This window comes from Clavelina lepadiformis, chromosome 4 (genome assembly GCF_947623445.1).
Source record: "Clavelina lepadiformis chromosome 4, kaClaLepa1.1, whole genome shotgun sequence".
In the NCBI taxonomy this organism is placed as follows: domain Eukaryota; kingdom Metazoa; phylum Chordata; class Ascidiacea; order Aplousobranchia; family Clavelinidae; genus Clavelina; species Clavelina lepadiformis.
In genome coordinates this window covers 19904403-19925398 of record NC_135243.1, presented here as the reverse complement: position 1 = coordinate 19925398, position 20996 = coordinate 19904403, and the positions used below count along the sequence as shown (strand labels likewise).

Below are 20996 nucleotides of genomic sequence, written 5' to 3'. Positions count from 1 at the left end.
GCTCAACGCTCGAATAGTGATCCAGTCTATTTGCTCCCATTGTTGCTCAGTGAACTACAAAATTACTGTTAGGATACGTGACGCTGGTAATATTCTAGGTTTCATAACTCAACGTATGAATATTTGTTGTACTGTATATAGGCACGTAAACGCCGTTTTGCTTCATACATGTCGCGTTTTGATTTGTTACGTATACGACGCGGAATGACTAATTTCCATAAGCCGTCTACGCCAGTGGATAGTTATTTGTTATGTGAGTAATGTTGCTGTTAATTCGATATCGTCAGTGTTTCGCATTTGATGCAAATGCAGCACAGTGAAGTGTTGGTTGCGTTCTGTCAGTTTTTAAAACACGTTAACAGCCATTTAACTGCTACTGGCAAACAATTTACCGCACATTTTACGTATGACTTTGATTTATTCAGAGGAATTTACTTGCGAGCTCTGAAAAATTATTTGATCAACTCTTGCTCAGGTTAGGCCATGTATTTCTAGTGGTTTTAGAAGCAAGCGGAATTGATTTCGTAGCTTGCATATGCATTAAAATAGAGAGGTTCCATCAGCCCAAAAGACTATTTTGTAAATTACTCAATCAACACAAAAGCAACGCCATCAATTAATTATGTTAACCAACTGCAAAAACATTACAAAAATCATGCGCGTTTTGACTTCGGAACGGGTACCTAAGCCCGCTCCATCAAATCGTAGCGTTTATTATGCAATAAAACATTAACAAAACAACAAAAACTTCAGACAAAACAGCTGATTCATATTTTTATCAAGTTTTTAGAGCGGAATCGAGCAAAATATCTGCATATAATCGGTGATTATGCGGATTAAGGTACTTTTGAGCAAACCTTGTGCTGTTCACTTGGTTGTCTGCAAGACCAGAAAACTATAGCGTAAACTAGTACAAGTAAGTCAACATCACCTAAAAGTTTGTAAAATACAAGCGCCGGTTTCATAAGATCAATTTGCGTTCGATGCTCTACTGTTCCTAACACAGTTAACGTAATCACAAGGCAAATGGTAATTAACCAACTATCTATACGTCTAGGCCTGGGTTAATGTTACCACCGTTTCTAAACCATTGCTCAACATCTACTGTGTGCTTGTGGAATAGATTTCTTTTTAATACCTCACATCGTAATGACATCATAATTCGTCTGTTTAAGTAAACAAAACCTCACAAACAACAGGAGTTTGCACGATCGTCGAAAACACTCGAGCGATATCGCTGAACACGACGCGAATGCGCACAGCCAGACATGCGCATTTGTTCATAGGACTGGTAAAAGCCGCAAAAACTGTTTTCAATCAGCAACGACTAGATACAACGACACGGAATAACCCGTTTCTCTGCCAGCTGCCGCAAGTAACCTGACCTGCGACAAGCACAGGATACTGTATTGCCGTAGGTTCGCCCTGCTGTAAACCGCTGTACACTAATATTGCGTGAAGGCTGCAGCATTCCCTTGACGCCATGTTTATGCAAAGAGAAGTTCGCCAGTCAGGGCGTTTAACAAGAATAACAAAGAACATATGGCCTGGTAACGCGACGAAGCGTATAGCAATCGATAACTTGCTGTCAATACGAAAATATTGCTTCAAATTTGGTAAAACCCATCTGTTGTCTCTTTGTTAGTGAACTCATACAACAATATCAATGGCTTGAGCGGTAACGTATGCTTATTTATGAATGCAGATGGTCAACCTTGCAAATTCATTCCGGTTTATAGTATGTGACTTTGTATTTTTAACTCGCACCCTCCAAAAGTAAGCGCAATCAAAGCATCATTTTTGCAGTGTTGTAAAGCAACGTATTGACAACCGGAGTAGGAAATTGTCTATCAACAGGGGAAAGGAAACCGTTACCTACAACCTACATAAAGGCATCCAAGATACAAAATGCGGAAATCCCATAAGCAAGATGTTTGTATAAGCCACAGATTTATATGCAAGCATTCACGCATTAAGGGTTCCAAGCAACGTGTCACAGCATTAAGACCGTTCTTTTTCACATACAGATACAGTAGTGCTTATAAACTCTAACATTAAGATGGGTTTAGAATACCGTTATCTCTTCGGTATATTAACATCCACTTCAAAGTATTGCGTAAAATTCGGACAGCAAGTAGCTTAGAGTCCAAAAGCCGCTTTCCTCTGAGGAAAAACGTAACTATGGCCTTAACGTCGTTGGTAGTTCAAACATATTATTACCTTCAAGTATTTTCCAGCAATTGGTGCTGTAGTTGCCGATTAATTATCACTTATCACTCAGCAAAGTTGTTTTGACGCGGCAATTCAAGTGAAGTATTGCGACTATTAAATTTTGCGATTTTCTGTCAATGGCAGCACGCCGCAGGCTACAGTACGAATCTTTATCCACTATTGAATATCAGTACTTCTGAGTGATGCGAAAATGGTTATGTGCAAATACAGTACCAAACAACTTTTGGCGTAATTTATAAACGAATTTAAACAAATATTATTTCTTTGCAGATGTTGGTGCTGCAACAGAGACCTAAACCTCCTAAAGACACGAAAAACATTACCCAAGAAGAATTTCAACATATCTGGGATTTCGATCAGCATGATAAATAGGTCGGTCTACAATAGAAGACAGTTTCTTAAAGCCCCATACACCCAAACCTCTTACACCAAACAATGCACTATCACTATAATATAGGGTTAAATTGTATAGGTTGGTTAAAATAACCCCTGATCAAAGCGTTTTGGTCATATTCCTATACGATTTAAGTCGGACCTTTGCCCTCGTTTTATTGCTACCATGGTTTCCAGTGTCTACCCGTTGCCACACGCTCCTGTCTTGTAGAGTCGTAACCAAGTAATCAAACTCAAGACGCAAGTCGAATCCCTTACAGTGTAAAAATCAAGTCAAGTCGAGCCTTTTGGAAGTAGTGACTCGAGTCATTTGACAAATTAAATTCGAATGAAGTCAAGTCAACTGATATTCGAAACCTGTTTCTCTGAACAAGAAACGTTTAAAATTTATGGAAATATACTTCTTTTTGCGGTTCCGTACTCGGTCGTTAACAAATTTCGTTTAAAGTTACACTTCAATCAGTTGGGACGAAAAAAAGATAAAATCGTTTTACCTTAATGCGGAGATAAATCAACAAGGACCGAGTTGAGTCTTTTCACATACTGACTCGAGTCAAGTATTTCAAGTTATTTTCTAGGGAAGTACTCAAGTCAAGTCATTACAAAAAGGGACTCGAGTCGACTTGAGTAATTGCCACTCTGCTGTCTCGTGTTCCAGCCAAATTAGTTTTGATGCGGTGGTGAGGAAAAGAATTTTTGTGCTCAAAACAGCATATAACAGGGATTGTAACCAATGATAGTACAGTACTTGCATGGAACATACAACCAATTTGTTCACCACTAAAGCATTAACTTCAGCGATAACCGACGTCTGGATTTCACCTGCACATGCTATTGTTGTTGTATTCAGTTAAAAGAAAAATAAAAAGAGAACCTCTGATATAAATGCTTATAACCGTACAGTATATACACATGACAACATGAAATGCACAAACACGCAACGTGTCACAAAACAATTCAATTGTTCAGCAGTAACGTTAAAAAGCACGCAGTTACAAACAAATTCATTTTCATTATGAAGAAAATTCGCGGTGAAATCATCGCATTTTTTGCAGTGTACGCTCAAGTTATTGGTAGACTAATAGTGACATAGGCCTACATACGAAATTACCTGGCTGCTTTATGAAGAACCAGCATATCATGAGGACTACACTTTAAAGATAGAGGTAAGTGAAGAACCGAGGCGTTATTTAAAACATGGGGAAAAGTTTAGACAAAAACATGGTTCAGAAATAAAAAAGTATTATATAAAAGCGTTTTACGTCCTATCTTGGATGGGGGCATTCGTTTCATCTTTTATCAATCTGATTTAATTCGTATAACGAACTTAGCCGTATATGCCAATAAAGTACTTGGTCTTGCTGCACGAACATTATTGTAACTTTGTTTTTCCAGTGTATGTATACTTACAGTGTATGTGTTGGTAATCAAAATAGTTAAACTATGTACAGTAACCAAACCTAAACCCGTTTTTATAGCACTGTGTAAGCTTTATACTTTATAGGAGATTGCTTTGAACATAAATAGCCTACACTACAATTGGGGCAATACGTAATTACGTATCGAAATGATTTTAAATATTCACCTCATTGCCAGTGCGTTAATATTGCAAGCGCAAAAATGAGACAAACAATGCTGTTCAACAATCGTCATACGACTTTCGCCAAAAATTATGTCGTAATGCAATGCGGACGAATTGATCGAATTGTGTTTTTCAAACAACTGAGGTGGCAGGGCGGTGATGGTAATAACAAAAAAGCAGCCACAGCCTACTCGGAAACATGATTTAGGTGCGTAGCGACACCAGGCTGAAGTTTTCTCATGCTGAAATAGTCAACGACTTGCTTAGGAACTTCCCTGAGCACATGGTTAGAAAGCGTTGAAGAAGTTACCTGGAAGAGAGTAAAAATAAAAAGCAGTTATTTGACGTCAGTTATACCTGTCTGGGTAAAACCCACTTGCCTGAGTTTTTTTACTTAAACTACGTTTCTTATCACTCAAACTTGATTATAGCAACATTTATCAGAATATACTTATGGTCAATGTGTCAGTGCAGCAAAAACAAAAAGTTCCATCTGCAAAAACTCACCATTTTAAACTTCCTAAAGGGAACAAACTGCACAATGTCTCTGATCGCCTGACGACCTTCCTTGTCTTTAAGGGCACCCGTGTCTCCGTCCAAGAACTCCATTGCGGTGAAGTCGGCGTTTCCAACTCCAATGATAATGATCGACATCGGGAGTTGGGATGCGGCGACAATTGCTCTCCTCGTTTCATCCATATCCGTCACCACTCCATCCGTTATCAGCAAAAGAACAAAGTAATTCTAAACATACGACATGATTTTTCAAAACTTTATATGCGTCGTTATTTGCAACAAAGCTATAGGTTATACGCTATAGAGTGAGTGATTCGAATATCAGTTGAACGGGAATTAAGCCTAACTGATTGAACACCATTTACCTTACCACAGGTAGTTTTAACCAACCGTAGGTAATACGCAATGTATATTTATCAACCAAAGGTACTAAACGTTTGGTGCTTGCAGGTGATTATGCCAATGCTATGTAAAATACTTATGATAAACTACCAGCAAACAGCATTTTTTGGCTTTAGGCCTATTCGGTGCAAACGGTCTGGGTCATGTTGGACACTTTGCTCCACATCAGTAAAAGACTAATGGTACGTTTCGAAATATATAACTTCTTTTTATGCTATGCACTTATACAGTAATATTATTAGGCTGACACTATTTTTACCGTTGCCTCGGGTTTTGCTTGAGCTTCAGCAGCGAATCTGGCAACGTGATTGATGATGGGTGATAGGTTCGTCGGCCCCCACAGCTTAACTGTCCTTATTGCGTTTTGATACGCTTCTAACAAGCCTCCGACACCTGTTGGCACAAGAAAAAATGACATGTCCTTCTATCATAGAACTTTTGATGATGTTTATTGCCTATATTGTGTTTATGAAACTTGGTTTTTTGTTTGTTACGATTGTTACAAGCAGTACAAAAACTGCAGATTAAGTGTAAATGATCAACTTCAAATGTAATGTGTAAGATAGTTACCTGCACAATAAGGATTCTGTGGGTTAAAATTGAGAGCAAACTCGTGTGAAATTTCATTTTCAGGAGGTATTTTTGCCCCAAAACCAAACGCTGGAAATAACTTGTCACTGGAAAGAAACGGAAAAGTTAAGATATGACAAATTAATGATGATTTTTCAACATCGTAAACAGGTCCATGGAATAAGCTCGCAAACAAACACATGTTTCAATAATGCAAATAATTTTAGATAAACTAATACGTTAAAACGGTTTTAAGCATACAATTGTTAAATAGAAAAAATACAATAGTGTTACGCACGTAACCATGGCTACCTGTCATAGTCCTGGATAACATAACCGACCGCCTGAATCGCTTGCGCGTATTCGTTCGGGTTTGTGCTACCAAAGTAATGCAGTGATGAAGATTGCCTCGGGTCCCCGTTTGAGCCGGTAAAATCAATACCACACTAAAAATAAACTAAAAGTAAATTGTAGTAAATGATCAAGTAGGCTACGCAAGTAAATAACACGGAAAAGGAATATTTGTATAACGCGAAATGACATTTTCTACAAACCGTAAAATTAATTTGGCATCCACCAAAAACGTAATCCAGAAACGAGAATTTCTTCACAAGCTATGTCAAAAAAATAAAAGCGTTTCTTTAATAACTGTTTTAAAGGCGATATATAATAATTAATAACCTGCCGGCCTATCAAAGCAGACGCACAGAACAAGAAGAGACTATTCTAAGTACCATAATGCAGTTACTGTATAGATGATGTGGCTAATGTGCAGTAGATATTAGGCCTTAATACCAAAATGTAGGTTTGTAAATAACACCGTATCGTATCTAAGGTAACTAATGCAACAAGAACGCAAATATTGTTAAATTAAAATAGTGTTGCAACTAATATTAGCTACATTTTCATATTAACAATTTAAACTGATCCACAGGAAGTATTCCAAACAGTATGCAACATTACAATTTCAAATTCTAAAATTGAAATGTAAGTTCGGCATCTTACCTTGCAGCTAACAAATGTCAATTTTCCCGATTTCTTGTAGTTCTTTTTTTGTGCTTTCTTCTTCGGATTAATGAGATTCAGAGTGGTGTCTTCTGAGCCAGTGGCAAAAGACAGAGAGGCTTCGCACTCGCCGATCAGATCATGGTCACCACCGCTATCGTAGTCAAAAACTTTGAACTGTAGCATATGAATGAAAGTCTCATTGGCGGCGTTATATAAGACCAAGAAGTCATTCGAACTGTCCTATCCGACTTTATTTGAATTATAAATCGGATTTGGAATGTAATTTTTGTGTTTTTGTAAATCAGAATCAAAGTTTTACTGCAACTACCTCGTATGTTATGGAAAAAGTAACAGTATGATTTTATAAAATGGAATGTTTACCTTGATCGCTCTGTCGAAGTCGCCTTGACACAAGTTTTGTATGCGAACCGAAAACGGAGCCCATTTTGGTTTTAACGTGTTTTTGATAACCTAAAATGGTGTTATTGAAAGTAGTAAAAGAATGAGTTGACAGTGTTCGTGCAAATCAGTTTTTAATTGCAATTAAACAATTAGGTTATATTCTATTTAACACATTTATGTCTCTTATGCACAAAGAATATCGCTAGCAGAAATAAAAAGGTAGCAACCCAACCAATAGCAAAATTATGTAACTGTTAGTCTAATTCAGTGGTTCTCAAACTGTGGTACGCGTACCACTAGCGGTACGCGAGAGCTTTTTAAGTGGTACCGCGTACCGCTGAACATGATTTTCGATGTGCTGTGAGTAATGTGTTACCCTGGATAGACAAGCTTGAGCAGAAGAAACAGTTGCATTTATCAAATTAAATTGTGTTTTCTTGTTATTCATTGGTGTTATGGTATAGTAATAACGGTAATAACTATAAATACAGGTACATTTGAGTAAAATAAGTCATTCAGGAGCCAGGTGGTACGCAGTGTAGCAAAAAAAACGAATGAGTGGTACGCGATCGGAAAAAGTTTGAGAAACACTGGTCTAATTGTACCACCTCTGTCTTATGCACAAGTGTATCTTTGCCATCTCCTTCGATCCTGTAGATTTCCATATAAGGGTCGGATTTTCCAAGTAAGTCTTTCTTGTCCAATCCTTCGGCACGCACAGAAAATTCCATTTCGTTGATATCAGTAACTTCGGTGGCCGAGATCTATCAGGAAGACTTTTGTCATGGAAAGTTTCGGAAAAATGTATGAATAAATGACATGTAATATGTTTCATCTTAGTAAGCCCTACATAGGAAAAACTACAAGTTACAGTACATGATTAGCCGTTTGACACGAAAATAACCCAAAGTACGGTAACTTACGGTTATAGTGCATGGTTCCTTAGCTGATGGATTTTGCTTGGACAATTTGCTTGTGAGCTCTCTGGTGGAAACAACCTGTAATTGCCGACGATTAACGAAAATCTAAACTTTTAACTTTATCCGACTTTTTCGTCCGACCGAACTCCAAAAGCCAAACAAGATCACGGTAAATAACGGCGTAAAAGGTTGCATTTGATTTTATGCTAACTGTACAATCGAGTTCGCTCATATACAGTGATAGGTTACAAAACGGGTGGTTAATCATTGGACGTGATGATAAAGTTTCTGTGACAAGATTTTAAATAATACGAAACCTGTCCGAGTGTGAGTATGGCTTTTCCCAGCCCATCATCATCGTCCAATGCCGGTGAATCATTGTCTATGTCATAGACGGCAAATTTCAAACACTGGATTTCTTCAAAGCAGTAATCGATTTCAACAGGGGTACTGAATGTGGGATTGTACGTGTTTTTTATTTTTTCCGTCCGTCCGATCTGCAGCAAAAATGCACATTCTAAATTCCAACCACGAATATAATCAGTGAAAGAAATCACGTGAAAGAGGTGCTGAAGAATCAAGGTGGTCGCACAAGTTATTAATACCGGGTTTTAAAACATATTGTGGAAAGTAAATAAAGAAAACTGTGAAAAACAAAAATTGTGCGTTTTTGCTGCTTGAGTCCATCAATTTGCACACGACTGTATAAACAAAAAAAAACAGCAAATTTCCAAATGTACTGTACGTGGTGATTTGTTTGATACACGTGTTCACTTATTTTTGCTGTGAGGTTCGTTGCGTTTTCACTTGCGGCCGATTACGCTTTTTCGGTGTACCGACAGTTAATCACGCGACACTTAATCACGCGACACTTAATCACCGACACATAATCACTAGGACACTTAATCACGCGACACATAATCACTAGGACATTTAATCACGCGATTTGGATACTTAATCACGCGACATTTAATCACGCGACACATAATCACTTGGATGCTACAGCACTTGGACAGCGCCTTTGTCTATAGCAGGGGTCGGCAACCTTTTGCTAGTCACAGGCCAAATGTCGAGTGTACAACTCTTTGGCGGGCCGGAACTTTCATTAATACTATAATTCACACTCACTTCAGTATATTACGCTACATTGCTGCAATCTCAATCATACCAATCACAAAAAGAGCAAAATATATGTATTCACACTTGAATAAGGTCCATTTGAAATTTTTCGAGAATGGTATTGGCGTCCACATCAAATGGAGTACTGAATAGCATGAATTTATTTTGTAGAGAACGAATGTCGGAAAAGCGTGAGGAAAATTCAGTAATTCAAGCTCGTGTGCATCTCTCTGTGGGGATGGCGATGTGGATTGCTTTTAAGGTTGGCCTAAAGCCAAAGGCTATTAGCCTTTCTTTTTGAACTCCCCGACAATTGTCTTTGACTCCGTTTCGCCGGCTTTCTCTATAATGTTTCTTTAAATCAACACCAGCTTCATAAAGTCTAATTGTTATATTGTCCGAAGTAAGTTGTATCACATTAGAAACATTTTCATCATCTTTTCACATTTAAACAAAACTATAACTCCAATTCAGTAATGAACAGTCCAGAAGGTAAAACTGATACTATGTGTAGAGACAAGAAGAGGAGATTTTAACCAAACCTTAGTTTTTATACAAACACATTAGCCAATCAGGAAATAACATGTCATTTTGCATTGCTACGTATAACCTATGTAATATGTAACATTATTCTATTGTCACCGAAGCTCTTGATCAAAGTACCATCAAAACGGTTCTGACGTGAAGAAAAAACTTTTTACCTATTACCTTTCTTAAAACAAAGTTTTGCAAAAGCGAAGTACACCACATATACGCATAGATGGGTATCGCGACAATTCTAATGATAATTTAAATTAAACCGTCAAATTCAGAAAACATTGGTTTAAAGTTGACTTCCACCAGCTAGAAACTCTTTGTTATTTAGCCAGAAATATCACCAACACGATGACAGTCATCGTGTTGACACAGTTGACCGTTATCTGTCAAGCGAGATTTTAGTTTATCTTCGTGCAGTTGCTTACATTTCCCATGCATGACATTGTTACCTAGTGTGTACGGTAGCCGATACTCTAAATGTGTGATTAAATGTCGCGTGATTAAATGTCCTAGTGATTATGTGTCGCGTGATTAAATGTCCTAGTGATTATGTGTCGCGTGATTAAGAGTCGCGTGATTAAATGTCCTAGTGATCATGTGTCGGTGATTAAGCGTCGCGTGATTAAGTGTCGCGTGATTAAGTGTCACCAAACCTCTTCTTCGTGCTTGATTGAGCACTTGTGTCTTTTCGACCTGTGTCCGACAGGAAGTTGCACGATCATATTCTACATTGGAGCTCCTGAGATGAGCTGTGCGATCGAAACCTCACCAAAACTGTTTTAAATGAAAGATATGCCTATAAATCTAAGAGTGAAGACAGTAATAACGTAACACTCGTATAAAAGGAAGTTGACCTATTCCGCTATAGGTCGCACGCAGGCGCACAAATTGAAAAACGTAATGTTGGCGTTTGGAATGTTATGACATCAAAGCTAAACCAATAAAATCGCATTCTTGATAAGAATTGGGTCACCAACGATCTTTGCCGTCCAGCAATGCAAAATATATGTATTTACACTGCAGACCTCTAAATCTAAACCAGACTTGCCAGAGAACTATACTTTAATCCAAAGCTTGAAAGGATTTAAGTTTACAAGTCATACGGGATACAGTATTGTAAATCATTCAAACCTTTGTGTATCTAAAATTACTAAATTAGAAGAAATTCAAATCATTTTTAACCTAACGAGACAAAAAGGAAGTTCGAGATAGGTCGGCATAACTTTAATAACAAAGTCATGTGTGTGCACAGCAAGGTTAACGTTTCGAACACGCCCATTGTAAAATGTCGCACAATGCTATTCAAATAGTATACGTCTGAATATACCTGACCAATATATCATTGTTACCGAACTATTTAATGTTTGCTGAATGTCGTGTGTGTTTTAAAAGCGGTGCTTTGTCGTCGGTATTACGTTCGCTACGTCAAATTAACATACAGTATAGTACGTCGGAAAACATCCACGGGAATGGTGTTGGTGACCTTGCTCACGTTTGAGGGACGTTCAATCGTTTTTGTGTGAAGTGGCCTAAAGAAACATTGGTCCACGTTTGCCAGCTTATAATGCCGGACATTGACTCATTTTAATGAATTTCATAAATTTTGAAGTGAAGCGCCTATATCACCTTTCAAGGTAAACAATCACCCTAAAACTATAGTTTTCAAGTATGAAGTGTTACGCATAGTGCATGGTTGACACTCTATTTAATGGGCAAAACGTTGTGTCATGTTGTAGGTAACACAACACAGCAGTCGGCAACACAGAAATAAAAATCATTATGTTGCGAAAAACCTGATTTCGTGGCTTCACATAACATTGCTTGTCTACAATATGCTGCACAGAAACTTGCTTACACGGTACTTAGTAAAATGTGAAATGCTCAGATAACACATTTTCCTGCTCAAATGCATTGTGGCAAGCTTGGCATCGTTTCAGACTTTCAATATTATAATTGGAAACTAATGAAATTGTTTTTTGAAATGAGCAGCGAGGAACAGTTGCTTGTAACATTATTCGTCTTAAATCATGAAAGTGATTTTATGTGTTCGTGCGTCACAAAAAATGCCTGAACGTCACTGTTTAAATGACAAACGACGTACATTCAAGGCAGGCAAACTGACTGACGTTTTTACACTTCCCTATGCGTCGCACAGGCTTTGTTCTGTAAACTGAAGCACGTAAGCAGAGTCTTATAAATCCATGGCAGGCAGTATCGCAATCCGTTAGACTTTATCAAGATTTTAATAAGATAATAAAAAATCGAAATAAAAGATCGAAACAGTCATCACATTTGTGGAAGGCTGTCATGTGTGACGACAAATTATATCATTACAAGCGTACATGGTACAACTTATGCCTGCACGTTGACCACGAAACTGGTACATACCGAAGCATCTTTAGTCAAATGTGGGCAATGGTAGAGTTTATGTTATTCTGACTTAGAAATAACTTAGATAGCCTCTTTCTCGTACCAACCTCGTGAAACTTTCCAAAGTTGTCTCTTTGCTTCACTACGATTATTGGGTCAGGGGGTGACATGACGTCAGCAGGAAGCAGATTGTTGCAAGAGAAGCGCAACTCAATGCGCATCATCATAGGGTTCACCATCATGCCACTAGGACCAAAGTTAACTTAACGCATTAGCAAACTAATTGATGAAATAAAATATTGTATGCCTGTCAGCTGTACCTGTAATCACGATATACGAAAAACGTGGCAATATTAGTAACGGCGTAACAGAGTATAGACTGACTTTACTTCCGTACAGCATGCACAAATCGAGCTGCTTAAATGCTCTCACATGCAATAAACTACACATATCTCTAGCTAAATCATTTAAGCCTAGATGAAAATTCAGAAATACAAAAGCTGTCGCTACAGTTGCAAACATAAATTTTTAATTCCAGGGCACTAGGGACTATCGTAAATCCATACAGATTTAACGTCTAAGAGTACACTTTAAAGTTTAAACCGTTTATTGTCCATAATTGTGATACACAGTATTATTCAATATTCTTTGATTTAACTTATAAGCCTACGGTAGGGTACATCGAGAAACAATGTTTCACGGATATTATGCCACAATCTTGGCCTTCTCTGGCTACCACAATTGACTTCAACCCACACAGCACGCCAACATATTCTTTTCGTGTATCTGTAGACAAGTGCTATGGACAATGAAAAGGGCTAATCCTGCATCAGTAAACGATTGGGCCTTTTTGTAAGTTGTTCCAGAACCCAAGTTTACGATCAAACTGCCATGAAAAGAAAGGGATCTATATCTTTAGACTGGAATGTATCCTCTTTAATTATTCATTTCATTCTTGTCTTGCTCGATTCAGACTTGGAGAGAGCAACTTCTTTTGTCGCTTTAAGTTCAATATAATACGTAGCCTACGATCATATCAGCACTTTACCGATACCTGTATATACAAGGTTTAATCAGCGTATGCAGCTGGCTAACAATGAAACTTTTCTGTTGCTTTAACACAAAGCTGTACACAATGTAAAGTGGATATCAAAAATATTAACGCTGTTTTCCTTCTGAAACAACTTTCAGCAAGAAAAGTGATAGTTGTTGCTACTGGGGTCACGAAAACTAATATCAACATAACAAAACTGATGCAACATATCGGATAGCTTATCTTCGCCAAATGCGGTGTCAAACGTGCGCTAATTAATGGCCGTCAATTGTTTTGGCTATTTTTGTATGGATGACAACAGGAACAGCGTCCAGTTGGGTTGCTAACATTGAAAACAAAAGCACAAGCTTGCTGTTCAAATGTAACATTGTGCTTTGAACTGACCAAACTAAACTTGCTTCGTTCCCTGTCACGTTTTATTCATTATCGGAATAAAAAACAAAGTTTTAAACCCGCATTTATTTAATCGGAAAGCAGCAGATAGACAAATACAACTTAACGCATAGTTTTATTGCAACACTATGACGTATTTTTGTTATTTTTAACACCAAACTATACGCTACGCACGCAGCGTTACGTACTGCTTGTTCTAGTTGGTTGTATTTTGCAACACAGTTTGAAGCTGTATAACTGCGTAAACGCTGTACAGTGTAAAACTTCAGCTTAGGGGTAGCTTGCGTTTTTTTACGTTTTATGTGATATTAACGTCTATTTCGGCTACACTTGTCACAAGACGTAGAAATATCAATCTAACAGTGTTCAAATGGCCAATAGGCGGGGGACAAGTTTACTTTTCTGTTCGTTATGCAGCATAATGCACTGTGCATTCTGCACATTAACATCACACTTTTGCGAGTTCATTATGAGCTATTAGATTCTTATTTGCTACGACGGCACTTTTTGCAGCACAGCACAGACATTTCGGCAAACGAACATAACCTCAGAGAGAAATAAATAGCATTTTTTCTGTCTAGTTTGTCAGCGTTGCGTGCAATTTATCAACGCTGAACTCGAATCAGGCTTGAAAAGAACACTGGCATGGCGTAGATTTCAGTTTTTGATGGAACATCATTAATTGCTGACTTAAACCTGGTCAAAATGGATAAACTTTTATCTGGTTGCAAATTTTAGCAATCGTTTACAGCAAAAAATGTCAGACGAGGATGTAATTTTATTGTTTGTTGGACGATGACACTTAAAACAATCCTGAAAAGCTGCCCCTCTCCCTCAATACTGTATTGCACGTAGTTCATGGTTGGCTGAAAGAATAACATATTCGTGATTTCAAACGTCTAATTTGTTGTTAAAGCTATCAACATGACAGTAAAATTGCCCATGGGTACCTTTGCCAAAATGATCTATAAGCGACTTGTGTGCATGTGAAATTGACTGCGCTTAGGTGCAACCTTTTACCAAACCGAATGCACATACCTTAGCTGTTCTTTTTAGTTTAACGGCTAATTTATGTACTCCGGACAACTCTGCCATAGTGATATCTGTGCACCCGAATTCACCAACACACTAGTATAGCTTATAAGTTATAACGTTACTTACGTACGTGCCAACAACTTTGGCAAAATGTTTGAAAACAGCGGTTTTGCAACCTACTCTTTTTGCTGGCCATGTATGTCGTCGACGTCTTAACACAAGTTTGCAACCTCGATATTTGAAGCTTGAAAGAGCTCTTGCTAGTCTGCTAAGCTTTTTTAATTTTCAATAAACCTTAAAGTTGAATAAGGCAAACCCAACTTCCGATAGTTCATGCTACGCCCTGTTGTATCTCTTATCAAATAAGCCGCTTATAATTAACTTAGCGGCCCTAGAAGTATTTACTGGCCAGACAACGCCCATTAACAAGACTGTGCGTCACTTTGCAAACTTGGCAAAATTATTTGTGCGTAAAGCGTAATCTTACGCAGACCAACGCGATCTTTGGTTCACGTCTGCAGTTTACGCGAAAAGTAAATACTGTTTTAGTCGAATGTAAACAGATTACTTTGTAAGCTCAAAAGCACCTTGCCGCCGGAACAAACTAAGTTACCTTGAATTGAGGATTACCTTGATATAAGCGAAGTATAGGTTATCCACTTAGCCTATAAGCGCCAACGCTGCGTAAACGGACAAAAATCAACCAGGTAACAAAAGGAGCATTTTAAACATATGAAGTGCTTTTATATACGATTTGGTCAACATCGTTAAAAACAGGATTGAAATACTTCAATTAATGGCTGTTTTACCACGGTGAGTATTTGTTTTGGATCTGGAATATCCGATTCTATATAATAGTATAAATATGGAGCGCTTAAATGCTTAAATCGCTTCACAAATGCAAAGTGGCAGGAAATTTCTCTTAGACTTCACAGCTTTGAAACTTGAAACTCCGAAGCCGACTTTCATTGCCCGCTGTACGAACGGGGAGGGACAAACTCTGCGACTTGTGAGTTTGGTGTCCGGGTAGCCCGCTCATACAAAGAAGAAGAATGGTGGCCTTATAGGTAAAAACGTATGGAAAACAAATGCAAGCAATAACATAGTGACGTAATTGTAGGCCAACAGTTAAAAACGGACAAGCGACCTATCTACTTGGTACATGTCGTAGATGAGAAAGAATGTGTAGCTTAATAAAACAGTAGTTTAAACGATGATTGTGACAAATAAAGTCTTTAATGAACTATAACAAATTAAATAAAAGTGCCATAAATTTAGAAATCAACAACGTTATGTGAATGGTGAATACAACCAATGTGATGCAGCTGCTTTGGGTACATAAAATCTCTTATAAAACATTGCGGACGGTGAGCGGGGAATTATTTTTTTAATTTTCTCACGAGGTGGCGATAAAACACAGCAATGTTGCGCAATAAATCGGATAATAAAGCCTACAGTTTAAAATGCAATATGGAAAAATATAGCTCATATGTCATATGGTCTAAACTCTAAAAGATATAGCCTCTTCTAAATAGGTTAACTGGGACGAATTTGATGTTTTTGCAGACTACTTTAATTCATTTACTGAACATAATTATTTAATGTTATAAGAAAAACTACATACATTACATTGATTCAAGTTGTACTTTCGATATAACATACACCAACAGTATAAGCATATTGGCCACACCTACTGTACATAGGGCATAGATAGGCTGTAGAATAAGGTTTGTCAACCAGTGTCCCGGTTTGAGATTTTAGAGTTTTATTGTACTCTTTGAATTTCCATTTCCCGATTTTATATCTCAAAGTTTCCTGGTATTCCAAGAATGCAAATGTAATAATATTTTTTGATTTTTTCCAAATAACCGCAATAATTCAACATTCTAGGTCGTAGCTATATTGAGGCAAACGAGGCCTCCGTAAATTTTCTCGAATTCAAGCAAAAAACATTTTTTGAGCTAAGCAAATCATACATTTAACGACAAACCTCTCCGGGGTCTTATTCTGGACATGTTTGCCTCCGTAAATAAAACTCTGGTTACGCAAACTGGCTTTGTTGCTCGCCTTTGCTTTGACGTGGGTGGTGTTCTTTTGAGCAGTGTGGTTGAAATGCGGGTTGAAGAACCACAGGCTTCTTAATTCTTCCTTAGCCTCAGAATCTGAGTGATTTTAGCCTTGTAGGATATTGCAGCTCGCAATCACGTGACATTCGCGAATATCTCACGTGCCATGTTTCCGACTTCCATTGTCGATTGATGTTCGCTGCGTCAGTATCATTTGTACACTGGGCTGTTGCCATAAAGAACGTATACATAGATATATTGGACATGTTTCGGTATTTGGATTAAATGTGGTCTCATTAACCTTCAAAATGTGCATTTTATTTTTACTCTGTTTTGTACAAAGTTACCGCGAAACTAATGCCTATGCTTAGCCTGATCTTGGCTTCATCAAAATTGGAAGAACTGTTTAAAACGTACCTTTATGGGAAACAAGTCCCTGTGTTTTTACATTGTTTTGCCTACTAAATACAGGAAGTGCTCCTATGAATTGCTCCTTATTTTGGGCCGTACAAGTGTTGCTAATACGTTGTGACGCAAATTAACGACGTTTTAGCCTACTTGAAAAATAGAACGGTTCGAAACCTTCAGTAAGACAACAATGCGCGTGAGCAAAACAGCCAGCGCGTTTGTACCCAAAGCGACTAAAACCATATGTTTAACTTCAAGTATCCAAACGCAAACGATCAAACATTTTGCCCAATCGTTAACCGTAAGGTCTTTGAATTAACGAAAATACTACCCATCATTTTAAAATACCACGGCTAAATGTGTGTAAAGGTTACTCGGCGGAAGCACTTCACGCCTTCAGTTGCATCGCAAATAGCTTTATTACGACAGCAAAGCTGTTGCATGAAACAGGTCACGTTTCTTAACACCGGCCCCCTATCGTTTCCTCAAGCGAATTGTGGTTTGGCAGAGCTTGAGCATTTTCGACTAACGTGACGTCAATTGATGTGCTATTTCCCGGTTTTGAGTACGGCTCATAAATCACTGGTGGTATAACTCACGTGTTGGAATCTGTATGCAATAACCTCAAAATATATAGGGCTACGAAATCGAAACTGACGCGTGAACGGTACTACTTCAACGGTCATAAAAATAAAGTTTATAAAATTTCCGCAAACATATAATGTGTTGTTATTATTTCTTAGAAAAGGCTTTCAGCACGTCTGAATTTATACGTGATAAATATTAATACCATTTTTCGAAGAAACATTTATTCTATATATACTCTTAAGCATAACACAGACATACATTCAATAACAGGAGTGTACACATCACAAATAAAAATCGAACAAGGCGTTTGAAAAATGAGCTAATATTTAACCGCGCTATCCAACATATGACGGATATCTTTCACAATCTTTAGGTCGGTGGGGGCCTCTGTAGTTTGCTTAACCCAAGTAATAAACTGAGCACCGAAAACAAAGAACAACTCTTCATGTAATATATGACATTTTAGATTCCGCGTATGAATAGGTAAACATGGAATGCGCATGTCCAGATTAAAGTTAGTCATTACTTGAGACATGCGAAAATCATGAAGTGATACCGTATGCCAAAAAGGTCACCATACATAACAACTCAACCTACAGGGAATTGAAATAGACTGTACACGGAAATGGTGGCTGTACAACTTAGTTGGTTGCAGTAGGAATTACGCAAGGGCTATGCAATTCCTGGGTATATTGAAATTACCACTCGCCAAACACATGATTAACGATGACACGTATATGATAAGTGCATAAAAAGTTCGAAGTTGAATATAATACACATCAAAACAAATACACAAATTGCAAAAAAATATGTTCATATGGTACATCGCAAACCGCAATTACCACCACAGAGCCAACGATCTTGCTATCATTTCAACGGATCCTCAATAAAACAGTATGCTCAAATAAAGCAACTATGTTCAGACTAATATTAATATATGTATACATAACGGAAAATTAATGTTCGAAGGAAAACTGAACTTCATCATGCTTAGTGTTATCTACTAAGAATAAACAAATCTTATTGTCTTATGATCTTCAAATTGAGAATTACTGGCTGCAAATATATTACAGGTAATTAAATGAATCACTAGCCTGTTTAGGAAAGCAATCAACAAAGGTTCAATACAGTAGATACCGCTGAATACATTCACGATTAATACAACCAACCGTTTATTACATCCAAATCGCTTGGAACGGAATTTTCCTATACCTTCCCCATTATAAAAACCTCGAATAACACATCCAGTCACTGCTTAATACATTCACTTTCAATTCCCCATGCAGGTCAATTGTTCTTAACTGTGTTCAAATAACAGGCTATTTTAAACTGCAATGCGTTAAACGGAATATTATGATGAAACAACAGCCGATCCTGGACTGTATCTATTCAAACCGGGTGTTAGAACAGCAGTCATTAGTGCTATGAAAGCAGAAGTAGATGGTCATTTGAGAAAGACATTCAAACCTCGTTGCAAAAGTTTTTCTGAGCTGAATAAATTCAGAAAATTCAATAATTTCATTTTTACTCCCACAGGGTTGTTTAGTGGAATTGTTTGTTTATTCAGTTATTACAACCACCGCTTATCACATCCAAAATCAGCTGGCCTGAGGTGGATGTGTTAACCGACGACTGCTGTATAGCCTGTATTACCTTTAAAGCACTGCAGATTAGGATTACCAGCACATAACTACATACATATTGCATTAAAAGAATACACCTTTAAATGCAGTACAACACATCGTCGCAACCTAGTTTGTGAGATAATTACCAGCTTTACGCACATAGTTGGGCAATAATAGTCTTCACTATATAATCATTTGTCTTCATGTGAGAACAAATTAGTAAAAACAAGTGCACATAAAAAATGGTAACTTAGAGTTGGTCAGTCAATAGAACTATAACGAAATTTAACAAAATAACTTATCATCTGCACTGCCCGACAAGCAAGGTCACTAGCAGTTGAAGCCATAGTATATAACTGCATTGACAACAGGTTTTAAACTGGTGGCATAAGTTGGAAATGGTTTAGCCGGCATAAATCCACCATATAATACAACAGCTCCCTGGGATTGCACCCATCTGATATTTACATCCGCACTCCAACCAAAGAAAACTTGTTTAATAATTATTAGCTTGATACTAAATTATAATTACAACTATGCCGGTTTAGAAAGCTTACCACGAAACAAATTACGTCCATCGGGCACAATACCGTGGTCACCACATATAAAACAAGGTAAAAATGGACCCTATATATCCATAGCCTATGAATATATAGAATCAATCTGAATCTCCAAGATATTCATCGTTTGAGCTGCCCACAGATCCACGACCCCTTGGTTTAAGAAGAGCTGCACATTCTGGATCGGATGCAAGGTCCATTGGCGTTTTATTATCCTTGTTTTTAACCTGGTTGTTGGCTCCTTTGTGGAGCAGGAGCTTGATAACATCCGGGTGGGACTTCCATGCAGCGGCATGAAGGGGAGTATCACCCAGTTTGTTAGTGTGGTTAAGTTCAATGAAATTGTTGTTGATGAGCACGTCCACACATTCAACATGACCACCATGTGCAGCCCAATAGAGAGCGGTGCTGCCGGATTTGTCGGCAGCATTGATCGCAATCTTGTTGTCCAGACACTCCAGGAGAAAGCTTAGATTGCCACGTTTTGCGGCTTCATGGAGTGGAAAATCGATTGCATCAGCTATGTCTTCGGCAACATAATTGCTTGGAACCAAACCGGCCTTTCCCTTGACAGTAGCCTTCCACCAGCCTGATTCAGACTGGTCTGTGATGTAAATCCGATCACCCTCTTCAAATGTTAATTCATCAACATGCTGAGCTGTGTAAGCCCACATAGCTTTATAAACTTTCACGACACCAGGTTTTGGTGCAAGTTTTGGAGGTGCAGGTGCAGCACGTCTGGCCATTTCTTGTACACTCTTAACAGTTTCCGGTAAATTATATATATATGTATATAATGCTAAACACAATAATTATCACGTTAGACCGCAGATGCAAATTCAAATATTCTTAAGTATCATACATAATTTTTTTGATTTGCATGTATACTGTATAAAGCAGGCATTAGGCATGTTTTTAAAGAGAAATTGTGACACAATTAAAGATTATTTAATACCGTTTTTTACTCAAATAAACAGCCAGTATATATATATTTTTTTTGAAAAATGTTTTGTGTTTGTATGGCTTCTAGTCAAAGGCACCTTCATTTATGCCGTAATAAATTTATTAGCTCAATAATGTATGCACTAGTCACTAAAATTATTGTGCTACTAATTCTGATTATGATTAGTTATCTGTCTGTACAGTAGTTACGCTCACTTCTTGAAGTCTCTTTTGTTAATAAGACAATGCTTCTGCATTTCTAACTAGCACCTTG

The 20996-nt window shown here is 37.7% G+C and overlaps 2 protein-coding genes across 2 annotated transcripts; both read right to left on the bottom strand.

Moving 5' to 3' along the window:
* Window positions 1-3450: 3450 nt before the first annotated feature.
* LOC143453549 (copine-3-like) lies at window positions 3451-13090 on the bottom strand. Its single transcript, XM_076954929.1, has 12 exons — window positions 12159-13090; window positions 8343-8522; window positions 8029-8103; window positions 7714-7869; window positions 7085-7174; window positions 6701-6877; window positions 6250-6309; window positions 6008-6141; window positions 5696-5802; window positions 5385-5518; window positions 4715-4951; window positions 3451-4517 (listed from the first exon to the last, which is right to left on the bottom strand). Exons 1-12 carry the CDS (start codon window positions 12291-12293, stop codon window positions 4395-4397), a joined length of 1608 nt encoding a protein of 535 aa, XP_076811044.1. The 5' UTR covers window positions 12294-13090; the 3' UTR covers window positions 3451-4394.
* A 4704-nt stretch (window positions 13091-17794) lies between these two features.
* On the bottom strand, window positions 17795-20606 carry LOC143451709 (osteoclast-stimulating factor 1-like). The gene has a single exon (XM_076952427.1). The coding sequence runs from the start codon at window positions 20524-20526 to the stop codon at window positions 19879-19881; it is 648 nt and encodes a 215-aa protein (XP_076808542.1). The 5' UTR covers window positions 20527-20606; the 3' UTR covers window positions 17795-19878.
* Window positions 20607-20996: the final 390 nt, after the last annotated feature.